This window comes from Manis javanica, chromosome 11 (assembly GCF_040802235.1).
Source record: "Manis javanica isolate MJ-LG chromosome 11, MJ_LKY, whole genome shotgun sequence".
NCBI lineage: Eukaryota > Metazoa > Chordata > Mammalia > Pholidota > Manidae > Manis > Manis javanica.
Window position 1 is genome coordinate 106,140,398 of NC_133166.1, and position 11,919 is coordinate 106,152,316.

At 43.4% G+C, this 11,919-nt stretch overlaps 1 protein-coding gene across 4 annotated transcripts in view; it reads right to left on the minus strand.

The window, feature by feature from the left end:
- Nucleotides 1-8,311, minus strand: part of CAMSAP2 (calmodulin regulated spectrin associated protein family member 2) — a 101,009-nt gene extending 92,698 nt beyond the window's left edge. For 2 of the 4 annotated variants that reach the window (XM_073217188.1, XM_073217185.1), the window contains exon 1: nt 7,423-8,311. In XM_073217188.1, coding sequence (XP_073073289.1) covers nt 7,423-7,561 — 139 coding nt within the window. In that variant the 5' untranslated portion in view covers nt 7,562-8,311. The remainder of the gene's footprint in view (nt 1-7,422) is intronic. The other 2 variants (XM_073217189.1, XM_073217187.1) reach the window with 1 other exon arrangement.
- Between the last annotated feature and the right edge of the window lie 3,608 nt (nt 8,312-11,919).

Sequence of the window (11,919 nt, forward strand, 5' to 3'; positions counted from 1 at the left end):
TCACTACTAATATATGTGTGTAATATTCAATTTAAATATCATTATTTGTAATTTACCAATAGAAAAAGTCTGTAAGCTGGAACACATGGTAAACTAGATCTGAGGGGGAAGCTCTGGAACAACAGACCGATGCTGAATACATTTCCTATTTCTATACTAGCTTATCAAATCTAAGTAGGTCTGCTGCAGAGAAACATACTTTAAAATTTTGCATAAAAAAATTAAGACTTACATTTGAAAGGTCTTTATGCTGTCTTTATGCCTTCGCTTCTACTACTATAGGAAGTGTATGGCATGGAGGTTAAAATACAGATTTCAGTATCGCGAAGACCCAGACTCTGATTTTGGCTCCACCACTCAAAAGACGATGACCAAGGGCAAGTTATTTAACCCCTCTAAACCTGTTCTTTCTTTTATAAAAAGGGCAAACTATCATATTTACTAAATTCTTATTTTCCATTTGAATACATGTAAAAATCAGGATGTCTAATAATTAATTTGTACTCTAATGTACTAAAAGCCCTTTTAAGTTGAAGGTGTATTATTATAATCTTCATAGCAGTTCTCTTTTTCATCTAAAAAACTCAAAGCAGCATACAAATATTTATTCAGCAAGTTGGACTAAGACAAAGAGTATTTTAGGAAAATGCCCCATGAAAAACGGGAGTACATGGTAGCAGACCTGGAAAAATACTACTGTGTAAAATGTTATGCTGATAAAAACTGGACAGCTACATGTAAGAGAATGAAACTGGACTACTGTCTAAATTCATACATAAAAGTAAACTCAAAATGGATCAAAGACTTGAATGTAAGTCATGAAACCATAAAACTCCTAGAAGAAAACAGGCAAAACTCTCTTGAATATAAACATAAGCAACTTTTTCATGAACATATCTCCTCGGGTAAGGGAAACAAAAGCAAAAATGAACACATGGGACTACATCAAACTAAAAAGCTTCTGAACAGCAAAGGACACCATCAGTAGAACAAAAAGGCAACCCACAGTATGGGAGAATATATTCATAAATAACATATCCGGTAAGGGGTTGACATATAAAATATATAAAGAGCTCACACGCCTCAACACCCAAAAAGCAAATAACCAGATTAAAAAATAGACAGAGGATCTGAACAGACATTTCTCCAAAGAAGAAATTCAGATGGCCAACAGGCACATGAAAAGTGCTCCACATCACTAATTATCAGGGAAATGCAAATTAAAACCACAATGAGATATCACCTCACACCAGTTAGGATGGCCAACATCCAGAAGACAAACAACAACAAATGCTGGCGAGGATGTGGAGAAAGGGGAACCCTCCTACACTGCTGGTGGGAATGTAAATTAGTTCAACCATTGTGGAAAGCAATATGGAGGTTCCTCAAAAAACTAAAAATAGAAATACCATTTGACCCAAGAATTCCACTCCTAGGAACTCACCCTACGAAAACAGGATCACAGATTCAAAAAGACATATGCACCCCTATGTTTATCACAGCACTATTTACAATACCCAAGAAATGGAAGGAACCTAAGTGTCCATCAGCAGATGAACAGATGAATGGATAAAGAAGATGTGGTACATATACACAGTGGAATATTATTCAGCCATAAGAAGAAAATAAATCCTACCATTTGCAACAACATGGATGGAGCTAGAGGGGATTATGCTCAGTAAAATAAGCCAGGCAGAGAAAGACAAGTACCAAATGATTTCACTCATCTGTGGAGCATAACAACAAAGCAAAAACTGAAGGAACAAAATAGCAGCAGACTCACAGAACCCAAGAATGGACTAACAGTTACCAAAGGGAAAGGGGCTGGGGAAGGTAGGTGGGAAGGGAGGGAGAAGGGGATTAAGGGGTATTATGATTAGTGCACATAATATGGGGTGGGGGGTATGGGGAAGGAAGTATAGCACAGAGAAGACAAGTGGTGACTCTATAGCATCTTACTACACTGATGGACAGTGACTGTAATGGGCTATGTGGTGGGGACTTGATAATAGGGGGGAATGTAGTAACCACAATGTTGCTTATGTGAAACCTGAGCATAAGCTTGTATATCAATGATACCTTAATGGAAAAAAGTTACGCTGATAAAGAGTTAATGTTTATTAAAAAAAAAAAACACCTGTGTAAGGCAGAGGATGGAAAGTGCTAAATGTGATAAATGAAAACACTGTTAGCTATAGCACCAAGCTTGTCACTACTAATACAGACATTTGGCAAGGTCTGGAGATGTTTTTGGTTGTCACAACTGGGTGGAAGTCGGGGTGAGGACCACTACTATCAACTAGTGGGGAGAGGCCAGGGATTGTTGCTACATCCTGCAATGTTAGGACTGCCCCCCATAAGAAAGAATCATCTAGCCGATTTGCTCTGCAATTGGGAAACTGCTCTAGAACTGTAGAAGTAACATCTACTTAATAAGGTTGTTCTCAGAATTAAAAGAAAAAATGCATGAAAAAATGTTCAAAATTGTACTTAACACAAAGTACATGTTCAAACAAATTAGTCATAGCATTTTTCTAAAATCTGATGTGCTTAGGATTATTTATTTATTTATCTACTAAGTCAATATAAAATTTCTGACCTGGCTCTTAAAACAATTCCATCCCCATTTACATGTAACGTTAGATCTCCCACTACCTTATTACCTAAACCTCCTCCAATCCAACTGGTCATGGTTTCACTAACACTACCTAGGTTTCAAAACTCCACTCCTGCACCTGCACACAAACCACTTCCTCCATCCACAGCGCCTATTTCCCATCCAGGCTAACTCCCTTCAGGGCCTAGTCTAACTATGACCTCCACTGCAGAGGCCTTCCCTTCACAGATCACTAAGACTGAAAGTGTCCCCTTTCCTCCTCTCCTACCCCCAGCCCCTTCCACATATCACTGGTCTATTACATGGCCCTTACATACTTACTGAACTACAACAGTTACACAGTTATCCTATCTCCCTCCCCTACTAGAGCACAAACTCTTACATGAAAGGCATGGTTTAAAAACCTGTAGCATTTGACACTGTTAATAGGACACTCCCCTTGAAATTTTTCTTTCCAGGGCCTCAGTATCACTACACTGTCTTAATTTTCTTTCTAACTCTCTGCTCTAATTCTGCCTTCTTTTCCTCAGCATCTTCCCCCACCCCACCAAAACCACTCTAAATGTTCACTACCCCAGATTCCGTCTCCCTCGTCTCATTACACTTTATACAGAGAATTCCCAAATTGCCATTTCTAGCCTCACTTCTCTATCATACTCAATACCTACATTTATAGCAACCTACTGTGTTAGATTTCCCAGATATTTGGCCAAGACACAAGTTCAAGGTTTCCAAAAACAAAGCTGACTTCCCATTCCAGCTTGCTGCTCTCTCTCTCTGCCAATAACACCTCCATTTATCCTCCCAGTCACTAAATCTCAAAGCTCAGGTAACTTCATCCTCCTTAAAACCTCAGGTGACCTCATCCTTATACATTACCTTTGTATTTAAGCCACTCCCATGAACCCCAATTTCAGTCATTTAGAAATACTAGAGATTACATCTCTGCAACACTATCTTCTATCTTTTGCTTCTTTCCCATTAACTTGACTTCTCCCCAGGTTCAGACCCCACATTCCTGAGTTAGGTGGCTTTGGATGAGTCCCTAAACCTCTGGGCCTCATTTTCCTCATCAGTAAAATTGGAATGATTAACAGTTTCTACCTTGGAAGGCTGTCATGAGCATTAAAATGAGGTAATACATGTAAAGTGCATGACACACAGTTAAGTACTCAAATAAATACTAGCAGCTTTATCACCATTCCCACCCCATTTCAGGCTCTCATGATAGGGCAGCTGGACTCCTGCAAAACCTTTCCACCCACTGCCATCGCAACCTTCACACATGCCTAAGAGTCAGAACTTACATGGGATTCTGACAACAAACCCTGTTGGAATACACAAAGAAATGTAACAACATGTACTTATACTGGCAAATAATTTCCTACCACTACACTAAAGGGTATGAAAGGGAGAATGATAGTTGATAAAGTTGAAATGATAAATAGACACTAGAAGTGAGTCTTAAATTCCATGTTAAGAACTCCAAATTCAAGAATTCAGAAAGAGCATCATAGGAGGTTTTACACCCACCACTTTCCCCGAAAGATTTAAGGGAGCGGAATATTTAAAACAAACTCAGCAATATTATTGCTTAAATAGAGTAAGCTGTTCAAATGCAGTAGGAGAGACAGCACAGTTTAACTCCCTCTCTTCTGCAATTTGCTTAGAGTATTTATTGATTAAAATTCATCTAAACAAACTTACTCTGCATTCTTCCACAAAATAAATTATTAAGACTTGGGTTATTTGGAATATTTTGTAATGTAGAAAAGAATATGATTCAAAGCCTCTGACACAAGACCAAATTAAGTAAATATTCCATCTACTTTCTAGTTACTATAATGCTAGTGATTTTTTTACATTCAGTAACTTCATTCTATGCTCCTAATTCATTTCTATCATCTTAAATGACTTTTCCAACATATGGTTCTAAAAGTGACTACTTTTTAATATGTCAAAAGTTTAAAAGTTTCTCATGGAAAAAGAGTAAATCAGTGCCTGAACACTTCATAGGTCACTGCTAAAGTGGTTTTAGCAAATCATAACTTAAAGTTGGGCAAATTTTTTGAATGTTAACTGAGTGCCATTAGGTAATAGCTTTGGATATTACCATTAATTGCATAACAGTGTCTGCTGTAAATCAAGAATATTTACACCCCAAAAAAGAGAAACCTTACTTTTTTTCTATTCACTCCATATAAACTTATACTTTGAAAGACTGTTGATTAAACATAACATGTATGAACATATTAATAATGTATATTAATTTCTTGTTACTATGTCACTCTTACAATCTTCTAAATTTTTCATTCTACTTTAAATATGATCTTTTTATCCATTCCAACTGTTGCCAAGGCAAATGTAACTAAGTACCAACAATACTCATCTAAACCATCTGAGAGTGTGTTAAGATCTGCCCACTCTTTAAAGAAAAAAAATATATAAAGCCTTCTACATGTACTATGTGCACATTTTTCACACATGCAGATAAAAGGATTACTCTGCAGAGTGGTGTAAAGAGCAGACTTCAGAGTCAGCAAGACCTGAGTTGGCATGCAGAAGCCACCACTTGCCAGATGTTTAATCTCAAGCAAATTATTATCTCTGAAACTGTTCCCTCATCTGCAAAATGAGAACAATATCTATCTAGAGGGTTGCCATAGGACTAAATGAAGCAATGTGTTTGAAGTACTGGGTACATAACAGGGATGCCCTGCCCCCACCAATGCCATACCCTTTGGAGTTAGGCAGCAAATTAAAACTCATCTCTGCCCTTACTGAAGGGGCTAGAGTAGGAAAATTGTTTAGGTTCTCTATGCACTGGCCTCTCCATTTTTTTTTAATGAGGAACACACTACCTAGATCACAGAGTTGCTATGAATTCCAAATATACAACTTAATGCAAAGCATCTAGCACAGTGCCTGGCACACAATAGATTCCACTGATAATAGATTCCATTCATTTATTTTCTTCAATTTCTCCCTTTCCCTTTTCTTCAAGTGTGTTCAAATGTGTTCCTCAAGTGGTACAGAATCTAGCAAACCTGCCTGACATATATCCAGAAAGTAGGCCATTTTCTGATTAGTACCTTTGTGAATCCAGGGCAACATTTTGACGTCTGTACTCTAAGTATGCCCTCAGTCTCAGAAGGAAAGAAAATATTTTTGTTAGTCCTGCTGTCTTCCATTTTGCACACATTGCTTTTCCACACTGGTCACACTATAATTTCCCTCTTTCCATCTTTTTTGAATACTTAAAATAGCTTTCATTTCTCCTCCAAATGGATATTAATTTCAGTATGTTGCTTATGTTAAAACAAAACACAGCTATATTTCTCACTGCTCATCAGTAGTGCCAGAAAATAAAAATACACTAACACGTTGTGCTTCCTATGTTACTCTACACATTTTAGTTCCAAAGTAATCTTCAAAATTTAAATTGTTTCAAAATGACTTTAAGTTATATTTATTCCTGATGGCAGTTTTCAAACCTTTAACCCCTTTTTACTTCCATATCAAAGCATGAGAATTTAAATAAAGTGAATTGTCATAAACATAAAATCATGTTAATATGAAGTTTCCCTCAAAACTAACTCAGTTTTTCAAACACAGAGATCCATTTGCTAGTTAACTAAAATGTGCAGCCCTGAAAACATTCAGCTGTGTATTTTTAAGCATTAAGAATGAATTAAGCCCTTAACCCACATATTTTCACAGTTCTAAAAGTGGAAATAAGCCATCCTCCCTCCAACAAAACACCAAACAAAACAAAACAAAACAAAATTTTAAAAAACCTTATATTTAGCAGCTGGAGAAAAGTCTGTAAATACCAAGTAAGTTTTCAACAATATCTTACATATCCAGCATTTGTTAGCTAGGGCACAGAAATCTATCAAAATGATTCTTAAAGTTAGATGACATTACCCCAGCAGGACCTTCAGATGAAAAGCTCTCTGATTTTTCCGGTGTTCCACAACATGGGCTTCTAAAGCAACAGCTAAGGAATTACAACAGGAGGCCCTTTTCCTGTTATTTTGCAAAGACTGGGTAACAGGAGAGAGTTTAATTGCTACTGCACTATACAAATTATGTCAACAGCACATGCCCTCAAAAACTCTTCTTTTAAAAAAAAAATCCCACAGTAGGGTGTGTTTGTTTCTCTTACTTTAAGAAGCCAAAACACGTTTGGAAAAAGAGGAGTATGTCTCACTGACAATATGAAATGAAAATAACACCCTACCATCAGCAAGCAAAATATACAACTGGTTTAACAGAGCCTGAAAGGTGTATGGGAATGATACCGGCCTGAAGAATAACAACAACAACATGGGCCGCCTTATATTCTATGGAGCCTGAACAGCAGCCATCGTTACAAATGTCAAGATCAATACAGTGCTATGTGCCGCCCACCTTCTTCTAATAATACAGAAACCAAGTCAAACCTCTTGGTGGTGAAATCACAGTCGGGACTGAGGGGGAAAACGTATGCGGCACACCGAGGGGACCACCACAAATCAAAATCACCCTACGCAAAAACATGACAAAAGAGCTCACCGAAAAAACAAAACAAAACACTTTTGCTCTCCTTAATGAAAGAAGGCTGGCCAAACCCCACCTGACCATTCGAGGGCCCTTGATTCGAGACCGACAAACCTGCTTTACTTGCCCTCCCCGGCGTCCCTCCCTGCTCTCCCGCCACCTCCCTGGACCCCCTCGGGAAGCCACGCACGGAGGGGGATCCGAGGACCGGGACGCGTACATCCCACGGGGCGGGGCACGGGGGGAGGGAAGCGGCCACCTACCCGTCCCAAAGGCTTTGGCCACCAGCCAGGCCAGATTGCAGGCGATCTTGGCCCTGGAGAAATCATAGTGGTCGAAGGGCTTGATGGCTGGAACAATGAACGTCTTCCTCGCCTCCCTGGGGTCGGCTGCATCCCCCATCGTTCCCGGCGGCGCCTCGGACGGACGGCCCTGCCCTTCACATGGTGCGGCCTCGCCGCCGCGGGGCCTGGGAGGGCCGGGGCGAGGCCCGCCGGGGCGGCGGCGCGGGAGCAGCTCAGCTGCGCGCGCCGCGGGCCGCCCGCCTCCCGCCGGGGCCGCCGCCTCCCCCGGGCATAGGAATGCGGCGGCGCCGCGGCCGCCCGGCCGTCCGCCCCTCGCCGGCGCCCTCCGAGCCGCCCGCCCCGCGAGCGCGCGTGCGAGCGCGGCCGCCTCCCCTTTGTCTGCGTTCAGTCAGCCGGGCCCGGGAGGGTGGGGGCTGAAGGGCCCGGAATTGCAGGGGGGGCAACAATCACGTTGTGGAAAATGTCCCCGCCATCGGGAGGCCGCCTCCCCCGCCCGGCCCCGGCGCGGGCGCCCCTCAGGCCCCGGTGGGTGGAGGGACGCGCGGGGCGCGGGGCCTCCCCCCGGCGCGGCGCCGCCCGGGGCCGCCGAGCTCGGAGCCCAGGAAAACGTCAGAATCACTGCGGCTCCCAGGCCGCCGCCGCCGCCGCCCGGGCTTCCTCCCTGCGGACAGCCGGAGCGGTGGTCGGCGAGAGCCGTGAATCCGGGCTCCCGGCTCGCGCCGTATCACTTCTGCCCTCGTATTTCCTCCCCTTTCGCCGCCGGCTCGGTCGCTCCCCGTCAGCCGCCGCCGCTGCGGTTTTCCGGCTGCGGCACTGGATGGAGACAGCCGATGCGGGCACTGAGCATGCGCCCCGGCGCCCTCCGGCCCCGCCCCCGCCCCCCGCCGCCGGGCCGCCGCCGTGGGCCCACTGCACATGCGCGGCTCGCGCCCTCCGCGCCGGGCCGCAGCGGCCGCCCTTCAGCCGTGGTGGACTGGGCGCGCACGGCAGAGTGGGCGTCCTCCGCCCCGCCGGCGTCGGGCGGCAGCGGCTCACGCAACTGACGGAGCAAAGCGAAGGACGGGGCAGAGGCCTGCAGTAGCTTTCACGAGCTGGCCACGCCGTGGTTGAGAGGACCGGTGTTGACAGAAATGCTTGCGATGCGACACGCACACTACTGCGAACTCGACGTGCACAACCCTCTTCACAACTCGCAGTAACCCGAAGGTTTGGATAATAGTTTGCAAAGCACATTCATGTGACAACTACCACAACTCTCACATCCATTCTGTGAAATAGGCATTACTATTATTTTCCAAATCTAAATGCAGTACTGAAGGTCATAGATTTAAGTTGCATTGCCGAGATTTCATTGTTATTTCATGTCTGAGTCTGATTTCAAAAACAAGATCCTCAGGTTATCGCAGGATACGCCTGAAATTACAGGGGTGAAATGCGTTAAGTCGTACATGGGCTTAATCAGCGTTAAGGCACAGCTCCAAGCTGTGTTTATTTCCCAATATCAAGATGCTTTTGCGTTGGCTGCATGCTGTCCACCTAAACGTCCCCTCTAGGCGAGAAGCGCATCCACCAGTGCCTCCCCGTCCCATCCAAATGAAGCGTAAGTTCTTCCACAAAGCAAGCTGACACCCGCCATCATCATGGGGCATCTGCAAACCTCTGGCTTCATTCTGTCAGGGCCGCTGTCCGCTCTTCCCAGGGTCCTGCGTTCCCCGAGCTCAGCACCCTTACCCACTGTACTCCCCCTGTCCTCCTGGCTACTCGGCCGTCGGCCGCTTCACAGTTCCCACTTCCTCCAGGAAGCCTTCCCTGACAGCTCTGACACCCTCCCAGTCGGGGCTGTCGCATGGGTGCCTCCCTACTGTTTGCAGAGCGTCCTGTCCTTATTTCTGTCAAGGCACTTGCCACACTGTATCATCAGTCACTCGTCTGTCTTTCCCACTGACTACAGGGTGTGTCCCCGACACCTGTGAACTGCTCCCCTCCTAACAGTTGCTCAATAATGTTGAGGGACTAAGGATGGATATTATCATACTTAATGCTTATTGAGCTCATTTAACTCACTAGCTCCTCACAATATCTCATCTTAATATGTGAGCTCATTATAATCATTGTAAAATCCTGTGTTATCTTCGTTTTACAGATGAGAAAACTAAAGCTCAGAAAACTTTAAGAATTACCCCATATCACACAACTAGTAAACTGGCAGACCGAAGATTTGAACCCAGGACTGTCTAAATCAGAAGCCTATGTTTTAACTACTAGGGCCCCCCACCCCCACCCCGCCGGTATCACTTGCCCCTAAATAGAAACAAGGCATATGAAGCATGAGCAAGAGGCTTAGGACTGCCTGAAAGGTAACTCCACCCGCATAAGGTTCCTTTGATCCTGTTTAATCCCTACAAATACTTCACCCTGAACATAGTGGGCCACTCAGATAAGCCTTACTAACAGTGTGGGCAGGAAAAGAATGTGAGAAGAATAATATACGACAGGGTGGTTGACGTCATCCTTCAATAGTTTAATGAATATTAATAAAGTGTTTCTCATGGACAAGGAAGGCCCTTTGCTAGATCACACAGAGGATAATAAAATAACATATGGATAATAGTTTGCAAAGCACATTCATGTGATAACTACCACAACTCTCACATCCATTCTGTGAAATAGGCATTACTATTATTTTCCAAATCTAAATGCAGTACTGAAGGTCATAGATTTAAGATGCATTGCCGAGATTTCATTGTTGATTCATATCTGACTCTGGTTTCAAAAACAAGCACAAGCTTCTGGCCCTACTCTTTTCCCTGTGCCTGTTCCCTCTCCAAATTATAGAGGTGGACATGCACAATAATATCATACAGTGTGGAAGAAGCGAGCGTTATAAGAGGTATGATGTGGAGAGAAAAGATCCAGCGGAGAGAGCGGGAAAGTTTCTTAGAGACTTCCGGTGTACTCAAATCCACCTTCAACTGAATTCTAGAGCAACAAGTCAGATTAAGGGAAATGTACAGCCTGGAAAGGTGGGAGAGAGATACTGAAACATCTCACCCATCAGTACAATAATCTGTAAGCCAATACAAGATTCTCGAGGCCAGGGATGGCACGGAACCTTGACGCTCTGTTACGGGGTCTAGCGTGGTGCTTTGCGCACAAGGAGTGCTGAGCAAATGCTCGTTGACTTTCATTGAAAGCTATTTCAACCTAAAACATGATGAAGAGAAGGCAACAAAGAGAGTTGCTCTGACTTGGCCTTTAATTCAGTGGTGATGCATTTAGTGGCAACAGCATTACCATGATCTGGGTTGGGGAGGAGTGTGTTTAGGAACGGGGAAAAGTGCCTACACAAAGAGCAGCTTTTACTTTCAGAGAGGCGATAAAACTTGGGGTCACAGTAGGAGGGTATTAGTACCAGAGAAATGCCCTGAGGACAAAGAGGAAGGATTCATTTTCAGGGAGACAGACACTCTAATAGGGTATTCTTTGTGACACCTTTAAAATGCTCCCTTTTAAAAAGTGGAAATCTCTGCAGAATACCACTGTACAAAAGAAATGCCCTTCATTGCCTTCTTAAGATACCTGACTTTGTTAAAAAACAAAACAAAGCCCGGTGATTCTTTGGGCCAGCTCGTCCCACTACAAAGCCATCACTATCTTCTGTCTCTCCGGGCTTAGAATCTATCCATCAAGGAACAGTTACACTATGTCTACATATATAATCCTTCTTCTACTTTAAAGGTTTCTCTCCTTTTCCTAGAAAATCCACAGTATCAGCCAGACTTCCTTCCTTGCGGCCATCCTCTATTTCTCTGTCTTTGCATACATTCATAAATGTATTCATTCATTCATTATTGAGTTATTCAACATTGATTCATTCAATATTGATTGAGCACCTGGGTGCTGGGGACGCATTGTTGAACAAGACAGCTGCGGAAGCAAATCTGTAATGCGGATTTAGAGATCCTGGGGCCCGACCGCCCAGCTCTCCACTGCCATGCCCCTGCCTCCACAGGCTGGGGGCCTTGTTACTTCACCTGTAGAAATCCTCAGCTTCCCCTCAGAAACAAAGAAACACTAAATCATTGAGTACTACCATAAGATCTCAAGTTATTTTGTTTTATTTTATTAATTATTATTATTTTTAATTAAGGTATCATTGATATACAATCTTATGAAGGTTTCACACGAGCAGCATTGTGGTACAACATTCACCCATATTACCAAGTCCCCCCCACACACACCCCATTGTAATCATTGTCCATCAGTGTAGTAGATGCTATGGAGTGACTGTAATGGGGTATGTGGTGGGGACTTGATGATGGGGGAAGCCTAGTAAGCATAATGTTGCTCATGTAATTGCAGGTTAATGATACCAAAATTTAAAAAAAGATGCTATGGAGTTACTACTTGTCTTCATATTTTTTTAAATTGAATGTGTATGTGTGTGTGTGTGTG